General features: G+C 37.9%; 1 protein-coding gene across 1 annotated transcript in view; it reads right to left on the bottom strand.

The window, feature by feature from the left end:
• Nucleotides 1-23579, bottom strand: part of LOC126420044 (zinc finger protein 26-like) — a 50044-nt gene extending 26465 nt beyond the window's left edge. The window contains exons 1-3 of the mRNA XM_050087228.1: nucleotides 23405-23579; nucleotides 6478-6586; nucleotides 5386-6344 (exon numbers count right to left, since the gene is read on the bottom strand). Of these exons, the coding sequence (XP_049943185.1) occupies nucleotides 5386-6344; nucleotides 6478-6586; nucleotides 23405-23410 (1074 nt within the window). The 5' untranslated portion in view covers nucleotides 23411-23579. The remainder of the gene's footprint in view (nucleotides 1-5385; nucleotides 6345-6477; nucleotides 6587-23404) is intronic.
• Between the last annotated feature and the right edge of the window lie 3723 nt (nucleotides 23580-27302).

The raw sequence follows: 27302 nt of genomic DNA, 5'->3' as shown, positions 1-27302 counted from the left end.
AACTCTGCAACGACAAAAGGCAGAGCTAAGCACTATCTGTCGACGAATTAAGGGAGCTATAAAGTTTCATTTAGTTGTACATTTGTTCGCTTGAGGCGCTGTTGACTAGGCGTCAGCATCAGTTGATGCTAAGATGGCGACCGCTCAACAGAAAGCTTTTTGTGTTATTGAGTAAGGCAGAAGTGAATCGACGACAGTTGTTCAGCGTGCATTTCGAACGAAGTATGGTGTTAAACCTCCTGATAGGTGGTGTATTAAACGTTAGTATAAGCAGTTTACAGAGAATGGGTGTTTGTGCAAAGGGAAAAGTTCTGGACGGCCGAGAACGAGTGATGAAAATGTAGCACGCATCCAGCAAGCATTTGTTCGCAGCCCAGGAAAATCGACTCGCAGAGCTAGCAGAGAGCTGCAAATTCCACAATCAACTGTATGGAGAGTCGACTGTATGGAGAGACTACCCGAGGCGATGGATCGGCCGCCAGGCAGCCCGTGACATAGCACTTCATCACTGGCCTCCAAGAAGCCCTGATCTTACCCCCTGCGATTTTTTCTTATGGGGGTATGTTAAGGATATGGTGTTTCGGCCACCTCTCCCAGCCACCATTGATGATTTGAAACGAGAAATAACAGCAGCTATCCAAACTGTTACGCCTGATATGCTACAGAGAGTGTGGAATTAGTTGGAGTATCGGGTTGATATTGCTCGAGTGTCTGGAGGGGGCCATATTGAACATCTCTGAACTTGTTTTTGAGTGAAAAAAAACCTTTTTAAATACTCTTTGTAATGATGTATAACAGAAGGTTATATTATGTTTCTTTCATTAAATACACATTTTTAAAGTTGTGGTATTCTTTTTGAATCACACTGTATAATGGAGGCAAGTAGGTAAATAAGTGCTAAAAAAATGAAACTTTGAATTGTTGGTAAAATTCCATTGTAAAGCCAAGGCCAATAACATGCATTTAGATACAAGCACCAGAACAGTGGGACACAGTGTAAACAGTTGTCACGTGATGATACTCATGTCTTCCACCAACTTCGATGTTCAAATAAGAAGTCATGTGCCAACACTTTGTTCTCTGTTAGTGTCTTGGCACACACTTGTGTGAACTGCTGACGATTGAACTAGCTCTGTGGTTTGTTTGCAACAACCACACATCGCCAAAGTAATTATTATGTATACATAATACACAGTACTGCGAAACGGAAAGGAAATTTGCACCAAAATAGAGGCAGAGAAGTGAAGGTAGTGCCAAATGTGAAATGAAGAAACTATGCAGTGGAGGAAAGGAATATACTCAAAAAGACAACACTGTGGCTCCAGCTAAAGATGCTCCCAAGAACCTGGTAGGCCTCGACTATTGTTTTAAAATTTATTATAAGACTTGGATCAACATAGATAATGTTCAAGCATTTTAATCTGTTTAATTTATTATTGAAATGAATTTTGTACTGACAAAAATAATTGTTCTGATTATGAGGTTATAGTTAACTACTTACATGGAACCTCTTTCAGGTTTCATGTAAATGTCCATTTAAATACAGGCAGCTTGCATATGAGCAGAAACTTAAGTTGTTTGATGGTTTCTCCTGACTAGAAGATACAGTGAAGCAAAGTACTTAAATGCAGAGTCTCAAATACATGTTTTCTAAGTGAAGAGGCAAATATCAAAAGTGAATAATGATAATAATGAAACCACTCAGCTGTCTACTGAGGAAGGTGCTGAACAACTGGTAATACCAGAGAAGAAAGAAGTACTACGTGCTACACATTGCCTTATGGTGAGAGAGATATAATAAGAGTTTGTGAAGGAAGCTTTTGGGAGGTTCTCAGTTTGACTAAAAGAGGAGTTTAGGAACTAACATGGTTGAGGCAGAGTGGTGTGATCGCAAGTGGTGAGACTGCCTATTAATAAAAGTGAGGATATAACACAAAACATCAGAAATGTACACAAGATGATGAAAAGCTGGTTGTTGATCATATTAATGCAATATCAAGGCAAGAAAGCTGTTATTCCAGGGAAAAATCAGCTGACAAATACTACTTAATTAAGCTCTGATTGTTTTAGTTTTTGTTTATTCAAGGAATTTCGCAAGCAACCTGGAAACAATATAATCACATATTGCTTCTACACTAAAGTCTTTAAAGACAAATTTCATCATTTTTCAAGTGATACGTGTCCTACATGTGACCTGCTAGAGTAAAATTGAGGTGTGATCCCAATAATAAAGACAATAAACTGCAGCTATAAATCCATAGCTGAAAAGCAAACAAAGCTACAGAGTCCATGAAAGCTGACACAATCAAGAGTGAAGAGCCTAACTTGGAAGAATGTACAGGTGCAATGAATTAACAAAAAGTAATTTCTCTTCCTTCATTAAGGCACAGTGAAATGTACTGCTAACAGTAGCTCTCAAATTACAATTGTTGCATTCATGTTGGTGATAATCAAACCGGTCATGTTTCTCGCATGAGACCATATGTGACAAGGTGGGAATGAAATTGCTTCTTGTGTGCACAGAGCCTTTACTCTGAAACTTACTTGTAAAATGAAGGTAGTAGTGTGGAGTGACATCTTCTGTGGGCACAATAAAAAAAAAGGATGATGACATTTCTGTGGGTTTACCTAACAGTAAAGGGTTACTTTATGGCAGCGGTTCCCAACCTGGGGATAATTACATCCTGAGGGGTAAAATGAAATTTTCTGAGAGGTAAAAACTAAACGATTCAACTCTGTTTCAGTCGCAAAAATAAATTATTTTCAAAAGGTCATTACCATTATTAAAATTTTGTAAGACTCTAATATTTATTATGTTAGTTATCAATAATTACTTATTCTCAATGAGTAGCATTAATGCAGTAGAGGTTACAGGTTCCTCACATAGTCCACCCACTACACACACTTGTTGTGCTTTATCCCGTACACTGCTGATGATAAAAGTGAGACATATCCGTGACAAGTGATAAATATCACAAGAAAATGTCTTCTCCAAGTTGTAGATAGTAATTTCAGCAGTCCAGAAATTGCTTCATTACTCTCTTCAAGACAGATAAATGACTTGATTGACAGCAGACACAGCAGTATCTACATAAGGGCTACTACTGTGCAGTACATAGTGTTATTATTATTATTATTATTATTATTATTATTAGACTGGTTAGACACATAGCATTAACAGCCTGAAATTGTCCAATTTCTGCCAGTTCAGAAGTAAGGAGTGCAGCAATCAAGTTATTTACAAACAGTAAGTATAGTGCACACAGCTGAACCTATTTGATTTTAAATGGGGTTGCAGTGTGCAGGTCAAGACAGTACTGCACTGGAGAGGAGTAATGCTGGGGAAGTATGTTTTATAACAAGTGTCTACCCTAACTGTGGACAGTTTGCTTTCTTATCTGAGAAGAGTTCATTCATCTTTCATCATTTTAAAAATAAAAGTATTCCAAGAAAAGTCTTTCATTCCACAGTTTAGTTAGGTGCTCTATGTGTGTGTGTGTGGGAGGGGGGGGGGGCAGAGGTACTAGCTGATGTCTCATTGTACTCATGGCTAACAGTCTAAGAAAGTTTGGGAACCACTGCTTTACAGAAATATAGAATACAAGTTTTTGATGAAGGGCATTCTTTTATGCCTTATGATCATGATTTTGTTCACATTGAGAAACAAAAGAGGCTAACTGTGTGTGAAGTTCCAAAAGATGTAGTTCACCTCATCATACACAACATCATTCATAGTAACTGTTATGCAAGAAACAGATTTTTACAACTTTTAAGTCAGCTGCTGAAAAATACATGAATTTCACCAGTGTACCTATTTCAGATCTACAGCGGATCAGACTGACTGCTGAATGACTAAGGGTAGTGCAAATTCAGTCAACTCTTAATGCAGTTGAAGGGTTCAAGGAACATTACATCCCAAAGAGGAACATGAAGCCTCCTGCTCTTCAGCAGGTGCAGTGGAAACACTAAATGATGAATATCAGTTGTCTGAGGGAAAGAGAAAGGATTAGCTAAAATTGTTCCGTTTGTGAAAGAGGAGAATAAGTGATTTTACAAGAATCCTGTGAAATGTTTGGAAATGGGCATGATGGCACTTGGATCATTATTTATGTTAAAGCTGTTTCATAAAGAAAATTTCATTTTCTTCAAATTTTGTATTGTTCTGTTCTTAAACCTACTAATGCAGGGAAAAAACACATACAGGATGAGAAATCTGTATAGTTTTTTGTGTTCGTGTAGTCATTCCACAACTTTTGTACTGATTTTGTATGAATGCCATACGCATTTTATCGATTACTTCTAAATCAGTTTTTCAGTGTGTGACTCATTGTTTATTTACATGCCACAGTTATAAAAAAGTCCTCTTGTTCTCAACTGTGCTCATTGCAATAATCACCCACTCAATAATACAACTTTATTTTTAACACAGTTTACTACCATTTATCCTCTGACCTCCTCTTCTGTTGTATGCCGCTTCCCCATCACTGTTGCTATCACCCTTTCCTCACTTTTGACTGTACCACAATTTACATGATTGTTATATCTTTTACAGTGCTTAGAATTTCCTCTGTAGAATTTGTTGCCAGTCTTGTCTCTCCATCCTAGATTTCCAATTCTAACATCTCAAGACATTTGCTTCATCGTAGTACAACAGTATGAGGCATGTCCTGCAAGTACTCTCTTAAAAAAGGACCAATCTTACAGCTAGCATATAATTCCAAGTCTTGCTTATCACTCATGTCTCCATCAACAAGTAAGCCAAACACTATCAAGCTCGCAATTGTTGCTGCTCCATACCACAGTTTGCAATTCTTTAAGTTAAGCCTTCATTCCAAACACTAATCATGTTCTATAATTATTTATCTAAAAACAAAGATGAGGCAACAGTTTGTTGCGAAAGCTTGAATTTTGTGTGCATGTTTGTGTTTGTTTGTATGTCTATCGACGTGCCAGCGCTTTCGTTTGGTAAGTCACATCTTTGTTTTTAGATATATTTTTCCCACGTGGAATGTTTCCCTATTAATCTATAATTATTTAGGTGTACTATTCATCTGAAATTTTGGGTATCTTTACGTTGAAATAAGAGAAATGTGTGAAGATTTTTGGTTTATATCAACATTATTACATGAGATCTAAAAGTACTTTTAGTAGCAATAAGAACCTTAATGAAAACTTTTTGCCATAATAGTGGTTGTGGTTTAGGGGCACTCAGTGACGAGATTATCAGCGCCGACATTTACTGTAGTGAGTAGAAGTTTATAGTTCATTAGTATTAAGTAATAAACCACTTAGCATTATTCAAGTACTAATGATGCACAACAAATGCAATTTACTAAACACCTTGAGCATCAGATAAACAACTGGCAAAATGGAGAAACATCTTACAGGTCTGATGGGATTCGACATTAAAAATGTATAATATACTCTGTTGTGTATTAGACACAATTTTATATTTACCTTACAATGATACATATATTTTATTTTATCATGCTGTAGTTTCCAGTGCACTGTCAGGTTTGTCCAATGCAGATATGACTTATCACAAGCAGTACAAGCGTAATAACTAGGCACCTCAAAGCCATCTGTGGCATTTTCTGAAGAATGGGCTATTTTGTGAGTCTGAAGTCTTGAAAATGTTGGAAATGTTGACCTGCACACTATACAGGAAAACACATACAGTGGTGCATGACTTTCTCGGTGGCAGTTTAATGCTTGATGACTAACAAAACAACGTTCACAGTACTCGCAAAGAAAAACTCTATCAATCAAACCATGACTGAAATGTAATTCTGTAACGTTCCCATGTCCAATTTTAGCATGTTTCAATGCTATTTCTTCACTTATAAACACTTCTTCACAAAAACTGCATGTAAAGTAATGTTTAGGTCTTACTGTTTCAAGACTGTGTTTCATTAAATGTTTTTTGAGTCTAGAATGTCTACTGAAATGCTTGCCACAAGTTTGACAGAGGTAAGGTTTAACTATCATGTGAGTTAGGAGATGTTCTTTTAATGTTTGTTTATCCATAAATTTTCTAGAACACGTATCACATTCAAACTGATATCCTTCTTTATGCTTTCGGCGATGTAAGTACAATCCCGGTCTGGTAGCAAAATATTTTCCACAGATATTACAGGTAAGATGTTGTGAAACCTTCCTTCTATTTTGTACTTTGGTAGGCCGAACGAAACTGCCAAAATTAGTGCGACCATTACTAAATGTATCATTTGGGTATTTACGTGACAGTCTGTAACTGTCACTTCTTTTTGAAGCATAATTATTGTTGTGTGTCCCACAGTACAACAAATCTATTCCATTTTGTGTTTCTTCAGGTGTTTTGTTTTCTGAAAGATAAAAATTACATAAATTGCATTTTATTAAAATGACTAGCATTTTAGTTTTATAGCATACACCAGTTTTGACAAATTCAATGTTCATTTTCACTCTTAGCACACTAAAATATTATCTTGATTTTACCTCTACAGCTGACAGTGTTATGCAAATTGAGTGGACTTGGAACATTTTCTTCCTCATTCGTTTGTTTCAACACAGTAACTTCTACACTTTCAGTCACATGTGAGTTTATCTGCACAAGAAAGTCACTGTTAATATCCTGATTTATGTTTACAACCATCTCCATTTTCCCAGTGCAGCAAACAGGACAAATATATTCTGAAACATCAGACAAAGACTGTTCTTTGTATCTAAATGAAGGATAACATTTAAATTCTCTGTAAAAGGACCATAGCAGGATCTTAATATGACGACAGCAAAATAAATGAAAAAAATAACTACAATATCAATGAGGCTGCAATAGGGTCCATAGTACTGACGTATTCAGTAAGATAGACATTCTGACTCTTTCATGTGAATACATCTTCCAGGGTATAATCTACTTAAGAAAAAATATTCATCTGTGTGCTGCAAACAGTTCAGTACATAACCATGAAACTAGATCCAGTCAATACCTATATCTAAACAGAAAAAACAAGTCAAAAATAAAGAATAGTATACTACGTAATAGCCTAAAATTGTACAACAGGCTGCCACAGGAAATTAATGGTGTAAATGAACTTCACATCTTTAATCAAAGGCTAAAAACATATTTATTAAGTAAAAGGTGTTAACTGTAAAAAAAAATTTAAAATAACTGTAGACATCCACTAAATATCATAAATACACCATACATTAAGAAACAATGTATGACATAATTACATATATTGTAAGACTAATTATTAGAACCATAAAAACTGTAAGAATTGATGTATTATTTATTTAAAAAGAAATATTGTATCAACAATTGATGACATCCGTACAGTTTGTATTGTTTTATGAATGAACAATTATATCAATCAATCAGGTACATTTGGAATTAGCCAACTCATACAAATACCTTGGTGTAACAATTCAGAAGGTTATGAAATAAAATTATCACATAGAGTCAATCATTGGTCAAGTGTGTTGGGACCAATACTAAATAACAGCTGGAGAAATAAGTAGATGGGACAGCTTATCTAAAAAGACATTACACACAGTCATGGCAGTATCTACCCAATTTTTGGAGTTTTCAACATTCGCTGTAGGCCTATCTTACAATAAAGGAAATGTGTAGTTGTGAACTAAATGAATTGAAAATTCTCTGATGACAAATCAAAATGTAGAATGTAGGTTAGAAATTTAAAGGATGGTCATTAAAATACAAAAATTATTGTCAGGCTGTGACAAGTATTTTAAATTAAACTGAAGACCCACTGCTTACCCTCCACAAAACAGTGAAATTGAATGACATACATGCTGATGTGATCTGTCACTTGAAAAATGCATAAAGAAAAAGCATACACCTAGAATTCTACCAACATGGGTCTTATTAATATGATTTTAAAACAACGAAAACAAGCTAGGAAATGTATGTATCCACTAGGTAACAGATACTTGCTTTTAGTGAACACAGCACTGAAAAATGCTTTGAAAACTGTGTGTAACGTTTCATATTTATCACAGACCACAAGCTGTGAACAGACAATACTGCAAATGACTAAGTATGGTTAGAAACTCCTAATAAAATTCTAGAACGATAACAGCAAGATTGCAGTATGTAGAAACAATGGAGAACAATCTTGATAAGCTTAAATGACCCTACTGTGACTATTATTGACATTTTGTTACCAGACCTGGAACCTACACTAAAGTAACAAGCTATATTTATTAGCCTGACTGTTATCACAGATGTTAGGTATGTGAAATGTAAGTAATATCATCCCAACAGATACTATTCAAACAAGGCATAATGAAATTTTGAAAATTTATTAACAGTCCCTCTATAACTCTGAAGCCAGCTTATCCTTATAGCTACACCAATGTTTACAAATGAGCTGGGGCTCAGGGTGGCAAATTCTTAACGGCAGCAAATTTTTGAGGGGGCTGGGAGTGGAACAACGATGGTTGCGGGAGTTCTTATAATTGAGAAAGAAATCGTAGGTAGACAGAAAGAGATATGCACATCATGCAACGGGAAACACTGCCTCTGAGTCATTTTTGTTTGGCTAGGCACGGATGCATCAGACGGTCAGCTTAAGATGATGTCTGAAAAAGCATGAATGCTAATTGGGAAGCTGTCGATAAAGCTCTTAAGTGCAGTTCTAAAGAGAAAATTGAGAGAGCTTTGATTAAATCAGAAGCAACAGGCATACCTCAAAAGCTTACCTCTAAAGATACAGCATTCATGGCTACATCGTGGGGTAGTATTTTGGACGGTTTCAATGCAATAGAAAATGATCTGTCTGAAAAACTGGACTTCAAGAAAGTGATAAATGAGTTTGTCAGCAGTTCAGTGGCTTTCTTCTAGCCTTGTTATCAGCATTCTTTGTTGATACACTGGTCAGTTTTTTATTTCTACCAAATTGTCCTTTTTGTGTATGTGTGTGTAGTTAATAGTAGTATGTGTTCGGTGTCTACCATCCTAAATTTTGGACATGCTGCAACCTATCTTTCTACTCTGAACTCAATATTTTTCTTCTTTGGAGATTTCTTCCTTAAATAATACAACCCATTTTAAATAACTTCTTTACAATTTTGCTGCTAAATGTTTTTCACAATTGCCTAAGCTTGTTGTTGCAGGGGTGGAAAAAGTTATTCTACATCTACATCTATACTCTGCAAACCACCATGAGGTGCATAATGAAGGGTAGGTCCCATTGTACCAGTTATTAGGGTTTCTTCCTGTTCCATTCGCGTATGGAGTGTGGGAGAATGATTGTTTGAATGCCTCCATGTGTGCAGTAATTATTCTAATCTTATCCTCATGATCCTTATGTGAGCAATATATGGTTGTAGTATATTCCTAGAATAATCATTTAAAGCCAGTTCTTGAAACTTCTTTAATATACTTTCTCAGGATAGTTTACACCTATCTTTGAGAGTCTTCCAGGTCAGTTCCTTCAGTATCTCTGCGACACTCTCCCATAGATTAAACAACCTGTCTGGCATGGGTTCCACACACTTGAGCAATATTCTAGAACCAGTTGCACAAGTGATTTGTAAGCAATCTCCTTTGTAAACTGATTGCATTTCTCCAGTATTCTACCAATAGACTGAAGTCTATCACCTGCTTTGCCCATGACTGAACCCATGAGATCATTCCATTTCATATTCCCACAAAGGGTTATACCCAGCTATTTGTATGAGTTGGCCTATTCCAACAGTGACTTACTGATATTATATCCAAAGGATATTGCATTTTTTCATTGTGTGAAGTGCAAAATTTTACATTTACAAGTTGCCAGTCTCTGCACCACATTGAAATCTTATCAAGATCTAACTGAATATTTATGCATAACAATGTAAATAATCAATTATGGATAATATAATGTAAATGGATAGATAAAAAAATTTACTCTCTAAACAGTGGCAGGGGAGCACACACACATACACACACAAAAGGGTTTAACTTTTACAAACTTTCGGAGCCAGCAGATCCTTTTTCTGGCAGAAGAATTGAAGGGGAAGGAAGAGGGGTAAGGGAAAGGATTGGGGAGCTTTAGGGAATGGAGAACATTTCAGATAAGTCACCCATAACTCTGGGTCAGGAGAAACTTACCAGACAGGATGAGAATGAAAGACTGATTGTTGGGGACTGTTGGGGATAAGATTTGAAAACCTGAGAGCTTAACCCTTTGTTTCCTGACATAAGAAAATTTTTACTTTTTAACATTTTCTTTGCAGAATTTATGCTATTGTGGCCTCAAATGACGGTAGGATTTTTTGTAAAATTTTAATTTATTTTTTGCAACTTTTTTCTCTCCTGGTACTCAGAAGTACTGTCAGACTCCATGGGCAGAATCACAACATGCGCAGAAAAATGCTCCAATTTTTATAACTTATACTTTATTCCACATAAATATTAAATATTTTTACATTAGAAAATTAACAGAAATATGATATTTCTGAATTTTTTTTTAAATTTCGCATAAATTTATTCTAGAGCAACTTCACAATACATAGTAGCTTGGCTGTACATTTTTGACAGTATATACATATCACATATTTAGTGACACCTCATGAAATTGTAGGAAACAGTTCTTTTTCTCATTGCAGCACAAATATACTTTACATGTACTACATTGTGAATGTGGTCTCGACTGAATTTTATTTTTTGCACACATTTCTCATCGTCCTCTTTTACAACTGAACACTACAAAATGGTTTCCTCAGTTGCCAAGACGTACATCCTTCGGAACAGAAAAGTTATCCTTCCTTCTCTTTGGGAGAGTTATTTCGTCTTTACCAGAGTTTCTCTTTTTGAGATTTGGCACTTGCTGTTCATTCATTAGCCCTAGTGCCACAGCACGCCTGAATTTCAGCAGTGGCAGTGCCCCATGTAGATCACTGAAAATGACGTTAGCATTGACAAAAGCAATTTCTATTGCTCCCCAGAAGAGACGGTGCCACCATTTCTTTGATCGCTTGTCAAGACCATAAGTTGAACGTAATCTGTCTGCATGATCCACACCACCCATCTTTTTATTGTAATCACATACAATAACTGGACATGGTATAGTCACACTAGTTCCATCTTTCTGTTTTCTTGTCACTACGCTCTTTTCGGTGCTATGGAAGTTTGATGCAAAATACACTACTTTATTTTCCTTCCATTGAAATACTTTTAGTTCTAAAGATGACACTCTGTGATTTGATTTAGACATTTTTCTTTAGGTAAATTCCCTGGCAAGCCTTTCCTGTTTTTTCTAATTGTTCCACAGGCAAATGTATTTACGGATTTCTGCGTGAGAAAAGGTGGACAGAACAACTAGTGAGAGGTAACGCATTGTTGCTACAATAAAGTGTTCGCACAACCTGACGGTACTAATAAGTCCGCCTTATATTTTCCACTTTATCTCATTCACTTGTAACGTAATGCTTCAAACTGTTATAAAAAAACAAAGAAGGTAAGTACGTACAATGGAAAACTCAACGGAAGTTTCAATAAATTGCGCACAAATTCAGGCAACACCATGGAAACAAGCACATACAATCTTCTGTTTTCACAGCAGCGCGCGAAAAACAATTTCAAGCTCTGACCGCCAGAGAGGTCTATGTATTGCACAATAACAACTATGAAACAGTAGAGCAGAGTTACTGTTACGCACCGACAGGCTCTCAGATCACGAAACTGCACCACGAGAAAATAATGAGAGTCAAAACTTACTGGTACTTTTAAGTACCGTCAGGCAACAAAGGGTTAAAGGAGGAAGACAAGGTAAATGCAAGACACAGATTACTACTGAAACATTGTGCACAAGTTAATAGGAGTGAAAAGCTAAGTGCATTGTATGTAACAGAGGTGGGAGGGGGGACAGCAAAAAATAGATAAGTCAGAAACAAAAGATGAAGAAAACTAAAATGGAATGAAGAAAGTAGTAGTTATTGAGAAGAAATGCTGAGGCGGAAGCAATTAATGTAAATTAAGGCCAGGTGGGTGGCGAGAACCATGGACACGTTGTAGTGCTAGTTCCCAACTGCTGAGTTCTGAGAAACTGGTGTCTGAGGGAGGAATCCAGATGGTGCCTTTGGTGAAACAGGCACCAAGGTTACAACTGTCCTGCTGTAGAGCATGCTCTGCAACAGGATATTGCATATTGCCACAATACACGCTCTGCCTATGCCCATTCATCCTAATTGATAATTCAGTGGTAGTCATGTTGATGTAAAAGGCCAAACAATGTTCACATAACAGCTGATATACGACGTGTCATTTCACAGGTGGCTCTCCCTTTGATAGTATATGTTTTGCCAGCTACAGGACTGGAATAGGTAATGGTAGGAGGGTGCATAGGTCAAGTCTTGCAGTGGGGACAGTCACAGGAGTAGGAGCCATAGGGCAGGGAGATGGGAGCAGAAGGAGCATAGGGTCTGACAAGAATATTGTGGAGATTGGGAGAGTGAGAAAAAGCTATTCTAGGTGTGGTGGGCAAAATCTCAAACAGAACTGATTTCATTTCAGAGCATGATTTTAGGAAGTCATGGCCTTGTTGAAGTACCTGTGTGCTCTGAAGTTGTTTTTTGGAGGGACCAACAGTACCAGGATTGGATGTGATGGCCATGGAAATCTGATTTTGAACTAGGCTGTTGGGATCTTATGTCCAGTGAAGGCTGAAGTGAGGGTGGTGGTGTATTGCTGTAAAGAGTATGCATCCAAACAAAGACATTTGCCTTGAATGCCAAGGCTGTACGGGAGGGAACATTTGACGTGGAAAGGATGGCAATTGTCAAAATGTAAGTACTGTTGTTTGTTAGTAGGTCTGATGTGGATGGAAGTGTGTAGCTGGCCGTCAGTGAGGATGAGATCAACTCAAGGAAAGTGGCATGAGCTTTGGAATAAGACCATGTGAAATTTAATCGGGAGAAGGTATTTAGAGATTCCAGGAATTTTAACAGGTCAACCTCACTGAGTCCATGCACCAAAGATGTCTTTAATGTATCTAAGCCAAACCAGGTGCTGAAGTGACCGATGAGAAGGTTGGCATAGGAAAGAGCCATCCTGGTTCCCATGGCCGTACCCCTGACCTGCTCCTCAAAGGTGAAGTAGTTGTTGGTAAGTATGATTAAGGTGAGTAGGAATGATGCCATAGGTTTGGAATCAGATGGGCACCTGCCTGAGGAACTCTTCCCCAGCAGACAGACCATGTATGTGTGGGATGTTGGTATAGAGAGAGGTGGCATTAATGGTGACAAGCAAGGTGTGTGGTGGGAGTGGGACAGGCACGGATTTCAGATGATGTAGGAAATGGTTGGTATCTTTGATATAAGAGGGAAGTCTTTGTATTATGGGTTGCAGTGTTGATCAACTAAGACAGATATATGTTTGGTGGGTGCTTTGAATCCAGTAACTGTAGGATGGCCAGGATGATTGGGTTTATGGATCTTAGGAAGAAGGTAAAAGGAGGGGTGGGGGGTGCATGCTTTGGTTGGTGTAAGAAGTTCTATGGACTAAAGTTTAAGTCCTTGTGAGGTGACCGAGGTTTTTAGGAGGGACTGCAGGTCAGTTTGAATCACAGGGGCTGGATCTTGATGGCAGATGCTGTATGTAGAGGTGTCAGGCAGCTGGTGTAGAGCTTCACTAACATACTCCTGTTGGTCAAGTATCACAGTGGTAGATCCTTTGTCTGTTGGTAGGATAATGATGGAGTCATCAGCTTTTAGGGAACGTAGCGCCTGGAATCTGCAGAGGACATGTTAGGGTCATGTTGTAGGGACCTGAGGAAAGGTTGTGAAGCAATGCTGGGGGTGAAGAATTCTTGGAAAGCTTGTGAAGGGATGATTCTGAGGTAGTGGTGGTGCGTGAAGTTGGGATCGTGGTTGGAACTGTTCAAGGCAGGGGCCAAAGTCAGGTTCGCTGTTGGAATGATTTTGGGATTGGGTTGCGAAGTGATATTTCCAGTTGACATTAGGTCCTTCACCAAAGCAGCAATGTTAAATGCAGGTTTAGGGCTGAAAGTGAGGCCCTTGGATAATACAGATAATTCAGGGAGGGAGAGCGCTTTGGACAAGAGGTTGAGAACACTGTGCTGTTGTGACTGGGTCTTGTGATTATGAGTTATTACTGGTGTGGGACGCAGTGGTGAAGGCTGTGGGATGTTAAGGAGATTGGCCAAGATCTTCCTTACCCTTCAACTTTTCTGCTACTGGCTCCAAAAACTTGTAAAAGTTAAACCCTTTTGTGTGTGTGTTCTCCAGCCACTGCATGGTGAATAGATTTTTTTATATTCATATTTACTGAATATTTATCAGCCTTTTTTCAGGTAGTACTTCATAATAGATAACTGTGTCATATGCAAAAAGCCTGCTTTTACTATTAATATTGTCTGCAAGGTCATTAATATACAATATGAACAGCAAGGGTAATAACACACTTCTCTGGAGCACTCCAGAAGTTACTTCTACATCTGACTATGATTCTCTATGCAAGATAACATGCTGTGTTCTCCCTACCAAATAGTCCTCAATCCAGTCACAAGTTTCCCTTCATTCTCCATATAATTGTACTTTTGACAATAAGCATAGGTGCAGTACTGAGTCAAATGCTTTTCAGAACTCAAGAAATACAGCACCCACCCGACTGCTTTGCTCCAAAGCTTTGAGTATGTCATGTGAGAAAAGTGCGAGAAGGGTTTCACATGTTTGATGTTTTCGAAATCCATGTTGGTTGGCATTGAAAAGGCCATTCTGTTCAAGATATCTTATTATGTTTGAGCTCAGAATATGTTATAAGATTCTACGTCAAATCGATGTCAAGGATATTGGACGGTAGTTTTGTGGATCATCTCTACTGCCCTTCTTGTAGACGTGTGTAACCTGTGTCTCTTTTTTTTTTTTTTTTTTTTTTTTTCAAGGAATATACACTAGATTATAGTTAGAAGAAGGGCTAACTCAGTCACAAATTTGGCACAGAATCTGATGAGGTTTCCATCAGGGCCTGGAGCTTTGTTCAATTTTAACGATTTCAACTGTTTTTTGATGCCACTGACACTAACACTTATTTCATTCATCTTTTCATTGACACGAGGATTGAATTGGGGCAGTTCTGCTGGGTTCCTTTGTAAAGGAACATTTGAAAATGCAGTGAAGCTTTTCAGCTTTTGCTACACTACCTTCAATTTCAGTTCTTCTCTCCCTCGCTAGGGACTGTACACTAACTCTGGTGCCACTAACAGTCTTTACATAGAATTTCTTTGGGGTCTGTGAAAGATTGCTTGACAATATTCTGCTATGGCAGTCATTGAAGGCAACATGCATTGCTCTCTTGACAGCCAAATGCATTTCATTCAACATCTTTCTATCTATACCGCTACACTTTGTTTTACACCCATTATGTAGTAATCTGTGTTTCTCTAGAAGTTTCTTTACAATGACTGTATACCATGGAGGTTCCCTCCTATTATGAACTGTTCTACTGAGTACATATCTATCCAGTGATGGTCAACTATTCTTTTAAACTTGAGCCAGAGTTCCTCTACGGCTCCTGCCCTGTGCTGAACATTTCTAGCTCCTCATTGAGGTATGACACTACTGATTTTTATCTAGCTAGCTGAACATACATATCTTTCTCCTTGTTTTAGTTATCCTTTGCACTTTGGTCATCATTGTTCCCACAATGACTTCATGGTCACTGACACCAGTTTTGATGTGGACCACCTCAATGAGGTCAGGTCTATTTGTCGCCATTAGATCCAATATATTTCCATCATGAGTGGGGCTCCTAACTATCTGCTCCAGGTAGTTTTCAGAGAAGGCATTTAGTAAAGTTTCACATGAAGTCTCATTATTCTGACCACTAACAAAACTGTAATTTTCCCGGTTAATTGCTGGATATTAAAGTCTCACTGATGATTACAGTATGATAGGGGAACTTACATACAAGTGAACTGGGATTTTATCTAAAGTTTTTGGTTACATCAGGAGATGAGTCTGGTGGGCGATAGAAGGACCCAATAATCATTTTATGCCTTCCCTTGATGCTGAGTCTTGCCTAAACAATGTCACATGCAGCTTGAATTTTTAACTTGGTGGATTTGAGTTTCTTGTCTACTGCGACAAATACACCACTTCCATTTCCAATTTGCCTATCATTTCGATATACTCTTAAATCTTCCCAAAATCTCACTGCTATCAATTTCAGCCTTTAACCAGCTTTCTGTACCTATTATTATGTAGACTTCACTACTTTTCATGAGTGCTGCAAACTCTGGCACTTTCTTGCAAATGCTTCGGCAGTTTACTCTCAGGATTTTAATACTCTTACCTGTGGGAGGCATTTATTTTGATACACTGATACTTCTCAGTTTCCTACAGCTTACAGCTATTGTTATCTGGATTGGATGGAAAGTCATCTAAAAAAAAAAAAAAAAAAAAAAAAAACACTTGTGTGCACTCATAAATAGTCAGCTATCTGTGTAGCAGCCTCTGATATGTAGTCCACACCTGACCCATTTAGGGGAACCCTACAGTTCTCAGCCCTATGGCACAAGTCCATGAAGTCGCAGCCTAGCTTGTCACAGAACCTTCGAAGTCTCTGGTTCATTCTTGCCACTTAGAACCAAAGGGCCATGATCAGTTCTGAGGACAATGCTGCAAATTGTCAGCATCGTTGAAACTCCATGCGCAAGGTTAGTTTTCTCAATCTTCTCTGCCAGTTGTTGTAATGGTCCCCGAATGATCTCAGAGTCCAGAAGACAGTCATCACTTGTTCCAACTTGCGTCACAGTCTGCTATTGGTTGCACCCTGTTCCCTCAAAGGCTTCTGGAACAGCCTCTTCAGCATGCCAAAAGAGGCCCCCAGGCATACACACTGAGTGCACCTGGTGTCCTTTCCTGTCCCTTGCTGCCATTTCCCTAAGGGGTACCATCATTCACCATACGTATGAACTGCTGACAATCAATAGAGCCCTACATTTTTGTGAATGCTCCTCCTGACTCCAGACGAAACATGTTTCCCCAAAACAGGTGAAGTGAGTCCTATTGGCTCAGTTTCAGTTTCAGTGAAAAACAGCACTCCAAACTTGTTGATTAGGGGGATTGATACAACACCCTATGTACTACTTGGTCCCCAACCACCGTGTACAGGACACCTAGATTTACCATTGACATGTCTCTCACAATCAAGTGGACGGATAATGACAGATCCTGTGCTTTCTGCAGAGAAGATAGGATCCACAGGAGAGGATAGTACTTGAGGTACCTCTGGTATAGGTATCACAGGTACATGACTCTCAGGAGCTCTTCCAACTCACTGATTCGCAGCAGCTGCCGATCGTTTGACTGTAATCAGGGTGATTTCCAGCTGCTTACAAATGTCAACCAACACATTCCGTGTTTGAAAACAGCATTCACAGTGGGGCTGCATTTTGATTGTTGCAATGTATTACAAGGCAATGAACAAATAACTTTATATTAAGCCCACTGATTATCTTTTAATCTTCTGAGCTACAAAATTGCTAATTCCCTATAAGAACTGAAGCAGAAAAAGAAAAACAAGATTTCTATTAAAGCAATACCAAAACCTGTGGCAAAAAATAATAGTTTCCTAAAACATTTTGATGTTAATTATATTTGTTAGCAAACTCAGAAACAGAGTTAATTTATGATAAATGCAGATAACATATATGACTAAAACTCTTTAAGGGAAAACTAGATGGAACACAAAATGTTAGTTAGAAAATCTGCTACAGTAACCAAATAACAAACACCAATTTGCTACAAATTGCTCGTAGATTTTGCAAAGAACAATGGCAGTTTCTGAAAAATTCTCAAAAACGCATGTTTATTTGCTTTGATATACAATAAAATTCACAGGTGATGTATACTGTGGTTGGACCGTAAACCACAAACACTGATTTGCTTTATTGGGTACATGGGTGTAACATTACCTAAATAAGGAACTGCTTATAACTGATCAACATTATATCTAACATAAAACAAAGTAAAGCTTTCCTCAATCTGAAAGTTGATTTACGCATATCTGTGCCCGGCTAGCTTGGCTAAGCATGGTCCTTTTGGAGCTGGTATGCCCAAGGTTTTCTTTGATATTTGAGCTGACTTATCCAACCATTTCTAGAGAGACCTGCAGTTTAACATAGAACCCAATCCAGGATGTATCTTGGCCCTTTTTCCACATACAGAACACATTGTGATAGGCAAAAGTTGCACTAACTGCCAAAAGTCATAAGAGTGACCAAGTTTTGAGCCCTCAGCCTTGCAATTTATAATCTGACATTCGCCCACTCAAACACCAAGCCATTCCATAAATAAGACTGTGTAGCATCAAAGACTACAACATTATGCGGGAAATGAGTTAGGCAATCAGTCCCTTGTAGATTAATGGCAGGTGGAACACAGGGACTGTAACAAGATAAGTAAATTGCAGAAGCTTTCAAGCTTTCCATGGAGTTTGCACGATCATAAATCACAATACTGTACTATTATGTAAAAGTAACTGTATGTAGAGCAGAAGACTATTATAAATTAAATAACAAAATCAGTGTTATTAAACTAAGTGAATAAAAAGGCTAAATATGTGCATAATCCACAGAAAATTTGCACTTTAAATAATGAAATGAAAACTGTGTGAAATGTCACATGTGATGGATAAAATCCAGACAAAGGGGATGTTTTCATTTCTTCGGTAATGAGGGAAATTTTAGAATGATTAGATCCAAAAGTAGCTACAAATTCTTTCCTGTGGGTAGACAGGTGGTAGTGTTGGTTTCCCCTAACTAGATGCTTTTATTGCATGAGTATGTGAACTAGGTGAACAGATGTTACCTGTGTGTGCCCATGAAAGGAAGGGATTGGGGTTTGAGTGATTGATTGATTGATTGATTTATTCATCACATACAGTTTTAACTTGTCACATATAATCATTACTGAAAGTACTGTACACACAGTAAAATACTTAGAGGAGAAAAACCATAGTGATTTTTTCCCTGATGGTACTAAAGTTTGCTAACATTACTAACTTTTAAGTCCTAAAATGATTTCATGAAGTACTGAACTATAAAGATCAAAAGATTTGTTCCTCCACCATGATAGCGCTCCAATCTGCACTAAGTTTTTGTCCAAAAATAAAATAACATTTTTGACTCATTCTACTGGTTAGATTTGGGCTTATGTTACTTTCTCCTGTTCCCTAGCTTGAGTAGAGGGCACAACAGGGAAGTGTTGTGATATACAATGGATGAAATAAAAATTCGTGACCAGATGAAATAAAAAACTCAGAAATACAATTGAAGTGACACTTCTGCGCTACTGGCAGTTGTATTACCAAAATTGTATTTACTGAATTAATTTTTTTGTGTTTTCCCTTTACTGCAGCCAGTTTCATTATAACTTATTTGTGGAAGAAGTAGGGTTCGTCAGTTAGAATCAACTTGCTTGAGTTCATTCACATAACTGATAGTAAAATTATCATGTAAGATATCCAGAGGTAAGTGCAGATTTCATGTCACTTACTGTTAGAAAAAAAAAATCATCATTTTAGAGCTGTTTTTCTCTTTTTCTTGTTCTTGGGCTAGCAACATCTCCACATATTTGTTCAACCTTCTTTGTTACAAATTTACATGTGACATTAAATTTATTACAGGATTTTCCTTCATTTCTAATGAAAATTCCGCACTGGACAGATACAATCTTAACTTATTTTAAAAAGAGAATATGGGAACACCCTCTAATTACATAATTGTTGAATTTATCTTCTCCAAAGGTCTGGACAGATGTAATCTTAACTTATTTTAAAAAGAGAATATGGGAACACCCTCTAAGCACATAATTGTTGAATTTTTCTTCTCCAAAGATCTCTTTCAGGACTGCAGATGTGAGAGTCAGGAATTTAAAGATAATTTTTAAGGTGAGACTGGTGAATTTTACTAAGTTCTTGTATGTTAAGACTGGCATTCTTTGTTGCTTTGTCATAAAGGAATCCCATGAGCAGCAAAAACTTCAAATCTTTAAAACACACATGTAAGAACTTTCTACTGCACATAAAGTAGTTCTGATCTTCATTAAGGGTCCCTATCACATTCTGTCCCCTCCATATTCTTCTTCTTGTTCCCTGGGACCTGTATTGTACCACAGGTTATAATTTGACCGCGAAATGCCTCTCCTTTTTCCTTAAAGTGAGAAGAGAGGAGATATGAAATGCAATAACACTTTGCAATATCCTAATGTTCTGGACAGAAAGTATTGTACAAGCAATCCCAACATTTCTACCCAACCCCAATGAGCTCCAAGCATGCACTGGATGATGGTCATCATATACAACATTACAAAAAGCCAATTATTGACATGTAACTGTGGATATACAAATTATGACCTCTCGAGCATTGATACAAATCACACAGGTAAGGGATAAATCGAACAATGTCTCCATGAATCTCTGGAATGTACAAAATGGGCTTTACCTGGACCCATCACAATTTAAATTATAGTGTGCAGTTTCAAGGTTATGTACTAACTGAACATAAATCAAAGATTTATTTGTGTATTCATTCACTCACAAATACTAATTTTGACATAGTTAAGACTGTTTTCCTTTGTGGAAAACAGAACTTGTGATTTCATGCAAAGGAGAGGGAGAAATTCCACTTGACAAAATAACCATGCAAAAGAAACTTTCACAATGAAGCAGACACAGCATTAGCATTTCTGCCAACGGCTACTAATAAATTTTGATGCTGTGGTGTAAAACATAGGATTCGATACAGGTGTGGTTTATTTTCTCGGAACTTTATGAAATTGGGTAAATAATAAAAACTAAAGCAAGAATTACCCTTACAGAATGAAATACATGACTTTTAAATTGGCCCACCTCATTATGCACCAGCCACATTGAGAGTTAAAAAACTTATAGGGATTGGAGAAGAAAGAGACCAGTTTCCTCCACCCATGCTTTAAAAACTGATTTAAGTTTATGTTTCATCAGCTGTTATTGTCTTTGATGAGTAGAGGCAATTGTCTAATAAATGAAGTGAAAAGTAACCCATTATTTAGTGATATAATCAAAGATCAAACTATGTGACTGCCTATAGATTCAACCTAAGCTAGAACTTATACTAATACTCTGATGAGCAAGAACATTCTGAACACTGCCAACCGCAAGATCGAATGCTGCCTGGTTATGTTGTGGGCACGTGATGTGGCAAGGGATGTATATGGGAGCAAAGAGTTGATTGTACAGACAGTACAGTCATGTGCATCTTCGGAAAGTTGTTGAGGGATGGCGAAACCAAGAGTAGGTGATGAGGCATTGGATATTGATGTCTCATCACAGAACATGGAAGTCGAAGGCTACCGTGCTCTGTAAAGTACGACAGCCAGCAATCTGTGATAGATTTGCTGGCAGTACAATACTGGTGCAGGCACAAGTGGATCAGAGCACACCATTCATTGCACTCTGTTCAACATGGGGCTCTGTAGCAGACAAAAACTAAGTGTTCCCATGTTGGCCCAACAATTGCAGTGGGTACTATATCATCAACATGAGAGCATGGATAAATGGAAATCTGTTGCCAAGTGGGACGGATGATATTTCACACTGGGTGGATGGTTGTCTTCAGACATACTGTCATACAGGTGAACAGCTGCTTCAAATATACACTGTGCGATGAACGCAGGCAGGAGGGGTCAGTATCATGCTATAGGGGACATTCACGTAGGCTTCTGTAGGACCTGTGATAATAATCAAAGCCACCTTGACAGCTGTTGACTATGTGAACATTATGGCAGCCCACCTGAATTCCTTCATGATTCATGTTTTCACCAATGGTGGTGACACCTCGCAGCAGGATAACTGTCCATGTCACAAAGTGAGAATCATGATACAGTGGTTTGAGGAACGTGATGGAGTGAATTCAGGTTGATATATTGATCATGAAATTCGACTGATCTCTACATAATGCAACACTTTTGGATACAATCCCACACCATCTCCTCATCCACAAACACCAACCTGTAGTTTATGTAACTCGAATGATCTGTGTGTAGATATTTGGTGCCAAATACTTCTGGAAACCTGTGAAGCACTTCTCAAATCCATGCCACACAGAATCACTGCTGTAGCCAGTCCACTCTGTTATTAAGCAAATAGTCACACAAGGTGTGTTCAAAAACTTTCTTCTTTCCGTGTAAACCAGTGAAGAGTGGGAGACTTTCTTCAGAAGTGATATTCGTGTGCATCTGAGATTTTTTCTCACCTCCAGACAGTGTATGAGTGAAAATATGTAGTGAGCGCTTGTCAGACCTCAGTTGTAAAATGGTGGAACAAATTGAAAAGTGACATTACATCAAATTAGACCAAAAGCTTGGCGAGACCCAATGGGGTCCCATTTGCTTTGCAAGATTCAACAGGTTTTCGGGATGACACCATTTTTAATTGATAAAGCAGTGGTACAGCTGCTTCAGATGGCGTACGTCAGTGACCAGCAAACTGCATTGAGGCAGACCTTCAACAAGCTGAAATGACAGTATCGTTGAACAAGTGCACACTTTCGTCATGGAAGACCATCATATCAAGAGTATGATAATTTGTGAACGACTCAGGAGTAAGCATTGGATCGGTACAAGCAATTCTGACTGACGATTTGTGCATGAGGAACGCTGTGACTGTTCGTGACGAGATTTGGGTTTATGGGTACGCTGTCTCCGTTGAATAAGGGCACAATTTTCACTATTTAATTTCAGCCACGTATTTATCGATATTATGCAAACAACCAAATGCAGAATAGGCGCTATCACTTACCTTCAGCAAGTATTTATCAGTCGTTACAGTTTGGTAAGGTGATTCGCTACTTCCTCAGAATCAATTGGAATGCAGTGATGTGAAATTAAGAAAGCAAGGCCACTCGGTTTATTTTGATTTATGCTGTTCGTTAACTAGGTTTTTAAACGTTTAAAAGTCGAAAATGTTCTTTCTGACGAGGCCATTGGAAAGGGGGTAACTAGGTCTTGGAGCAAAGGTCTATTTAATGTATCTACCGGACGTCCCTCGTAAAAGCGGTCAGGCGCATTTTCTCTGATGGTTCGGCAGGTATCTGCAATTTTGTTTTTGCAATATGTAGCTTAAATAAGCCTAAACAAACATTGATGATCATATCTTTCATGTCGCCCAGTGTCGACGGAAAGCGTCAGTTTGTTTCCCATTACAAACAAAATGATTTTCAAAGTGGTTTACGTGCCCATTCGATAGGGGGGTCAAATTAGTCCAGTGCAATATGTGTTTTATCTATATGTATTAACATGACCAGTAAAACGCGAGGAATAAGTAGTACTCTAACATCGACTGAACAGTGCTGCTGCATTCGATTTACATAGAGTGCGGGCGAGTGCAGCGAGGTCATGGAGGTAGAATTATTTTTACCTCCATGAGTGAGGTCGCTGCTGGAGTACTGGTTAATCTCCTTGATTTACTGTTTCTGTTAATACGTATCGATAAAACAAATATCGCACTACATGTAAAATTACTCTTTAAAAATAATTTTGTTTGTAACAGAAAAAAAACCGACGCTTTCCGTCGACCCTGGGCATCCCTTAAAACAAGTGATGAGCGGTACTTGTTTGGACTGACTAGCTACGCACTGCAAAACGGAAATCTACCCGAAACACCAACTGCAGGCAAAGGGTCTGACAACATCTACTGATAAAATTTCGCAGGCTCCAGTACATCTTGCTGCGGACTTAATTAAATTTTCATAGCTCTGAAACCTTTCGTTGAGCTGCATTCTTACACGATGCAAGAAAGGTAAGGCTGCGTTTCTTCTGTAACATTCCTCTGGGTTGCTAGCAAAACTGGTGCTGCTTTTTCGATATTTCATTGTGGATATAGAACTCTATGATGTTATTTCGACTTCTTCTGCGCAGGCGTCACTAAATTGAATTCTTTGATACTATTTCTTTAAGACATTAGATACACTGCTAACATACTCCAATGCTGCAACAACATCACAGTTAACACTCTGAAGCGTTCAAAAAATAGAAATGATGAAGAAGGAGATTTTTCCAATAGGACAAGAGAAATGATTGCTATAAGTGACTACACATATCAGTTGGCTTGCTTTCTGAACAGTTTCTTTATTAGCACACGATGTTAACTGTTGTAGTGAATGCAGTATGATTAAAATTATTTCTTTAAAGCGCAGAATTGCCTCATGTTCATAAATCCGCCAAGTAGCCCACATCTCCAAAAGTGTTGAGTGTGTGGTCACCAATAACAAATCTTTGAAAGACTGTTCCATAACGTCATTATGTATAGAGGAAATCCTAAAGAAGTTTCAATGGACTGTGCTGTCCATATGCAATTCCTGATAGTATGCACAGAACTAGAAGCAGCGAAGACAACGTTTAAAGCGTGGGCACCGCAATGTATGTTATAAACAGCCACTGGCTATTCTTTCACAATGAAGCTTTGACGTCGTGAAAATGACAGCTCTTTGCCGCTCCTCCGTCGTACCCCTGCTTAATCAATAGTTCGCAACTGGGACCGATTTGTTTCAAGCTGGATAATATTAAGTTCGCCAGACCATACTCTACTAAGTCTACAGCAGTTATGAACACCAGGAAGTCTTAACAAATAATATGTAATTCTGCATCTACGAGGGCGTGCGGAATAGTAATGCCTTCGAATTTTTTATGTGAAAACTCTTAACATTCTGCACGCCAAACTAAAAAAATAACACGGTGTACCAAGGAGGGTACCAGGCAAAAATGTTTAGGCCTATATAGGTTGGTTTTTTTTTTTCAAAATTTAGCCTGTGTTGGTTAATGCACACGTTTCTACATTTCCATAAATATATGTTCACTACAGACAAAAGAATAGCACTTGTCATAGTTTTACACTTACGGTCTTTTTCCCAGGTCACAGTTCGCAACGTCCAACATGGCAGTCACTTGCAGAGTTGCGTTGAGCTTGATTGCGGTGTCACTGGGCTTGCATCTTCACCAAACAATAATTCTTCCGTTGTTGTTCTCGTGTTCGCGGACATTCAATTCAGTTTCTGTATTCTTTGCTTCATGTGGGGCTTTATAAGTTCTTGTCCTAAATCTAACGAAAATTTTCTCCTTCTGTCATGTGCGAGAGGCTTTCAGACAGGATGTTTTGCCTTCCAAATAACGTAAGTATGACTACTGTATCAATAATGTTCAAGAATAGCACAAATGGCCAAGGCTTGTCAGCCTTATTGCATGAACACTCATTTATCTCACATATCAACAGAACCTTTGGTTTTATTGCAGTGTAGAAAAATATTGAGTTTGAAGTCCTCTTTCCCTGTGCCACAATTGCCATCATTATCTTCATAACTCTGCCTTGTTCTTTTTAGATGTGTATGATACTATGGTTAGAATTTCATTGAATCAAAACATAAAGGAAAACTGTGGTTTCGCTTGCATTGATTGAAGTTCAGATGGGATTCCGGGCTTGTTGCTTAAGAGTACCAGTCGAACTTAGTCCTTGTTTCAGGAGAAACACTCGTAACACCAATGCAATACCACATCCAGTTCCTAAAGGAGATGTTAAGGCCCGTTATAACTCCAGCACTTTGATTCTCTTCCATGGATCCTTCTTGCACTGCGTGAACCTTGAAGTTGAAAGCATATGAAGATTCAACAAGGCAGAGGACACAGCTATTTATGCTGTATCTCGTCCGTTTGAACTTCACGTAAACCATAAATGGCCATTTCTCACGCAAAGCTGCCAATTGCTCATCCATTATCAAATGCCTACTTGGGTAATAGCGTACACAACATTGCTGTAGAAAATTTGTAAATATTTCCCTAAATGCACAAAATTTGTCCATTTGTCTCCATTCCTATGTAGTAGTCATGTCATCAAATCTGATGTAAGAAAGAAGTTCAGGAAACTTATTTTCGTTTGTGGATAATAACATTGAAAGTGGTTCTCTTGTAGCTTTTAGTGATCCCATAGTTACAAGGTGCTCTAGAAAACCAAACATAACTGATTTACTTGCTGGGATCCACTTACATTTGTTAGAACGATGAGTCACATTCCAAAAATCATAAATTGTGTCTGCTTTTTGTTTTGTGTATTTTACAAATCTGTCCACAACTTAATGTGCATTTGAATATTATCAATAACTTCTTCACTGTCACTTCTCTTAATAGCACCTTCAGCCATGACCATTTCTTCCACATGGTCTTCTGTTTCTGAAAACACAGACTCCACATCACTATTTCCTAGTTCCGATTCTGTTATTTGCAATACCTCTCCTAGATCTTGTTCATTGCATATATCATATTTCTTCTGTAACCTTAGCTTTTTCGACATGTTCGCTCTAAAACACAACGGGCTATAGCAACAGAACTGAAGTAAGTGACTAACAGAGAAAAGTATTTGATTTAACATTATTACATACAACATTGCATTAAAATTTAAAAAAATTCAATTCACACTTGCACCAACGTAACTTCCTACAATGTGTATCTATACATATGTGTTTTCTTGTAAAAAAGAATCCCAAGTGGGGTACCAAGGACACAAATAAACATTTAAATTACTATTTATTACAAATATAAATTTACTTAAAAAATTGAACAATGGTAGTGTTTAGTGGGGACAGTTTGACAATGCTAAATGGTTTGATAAATATAAATTATTTGAAACAGCTAAAAATACAAAATAGTTAGTTGGGGTCCTGCAGTACCCAGCTTGGTATGCAGAAGGGTAAATCTTTTTAAATAAAACAAACATCATTAACGTTCTATGTCTTCATTCTTCATGTCTACAGATTTACAGTCATCTGCCGCTAGAGGGCTTTGAATGTCAGGGTTGACATGGCGGTGTGTAGTATAACTATGTCTGTAAGAAACACAGTGCTGTAATCGAGTTTCGAATACAAGCACCTCCTTTAGCATGACAGTTCTGCGACATCTGCAACAGTCCGATGCCTCGCGTGCACAGCCAGCGATCACCTTCCATACAACTCAACTGCTTCCAGAACTTAAACAACAGCTTTGAGGACTTCACTTTGTGATAAAATGGTGGAAGAAGAGGTGAATTGTGGCTTTGTCAACAAAGTCAAATATTCCACAGTGACGGTATCAACAAACTGGTCTCTCATTGGGAGAAATGTATTCGTTATCAGGATGACTATTGAGAAATTAATATGCAGACATGAAGAAGAAAGATGTATAATGTTAATAACGTTTGTTTTATTTAAAAAAACCTTAAGAGTTTGCACATTATAAATTCGGTGGCATTACTTTCCAGCACGCCCTCTTACATATCGAGAACACTCAGTTCT

This window comes from Schistocerca serialis, chromosome 1 (assembly GCF_023864345.2).
Source record: "Schistocerca serialis cubense isolate TAMUIC-IGC-003099 chromosome 1, iqSchSeri2.2, whole genome shotgun sequence".
NCBI lineage: Eukaryota > Metazoa > Arthropoda > Insecta > Orthoptera > Acrididae > Schistocerca > Schistocerca serialis.
Note: the sequence above shows the minus strand (reverse complement) of the source record. Positions and strands in the feature narration are given on the sequence as shown.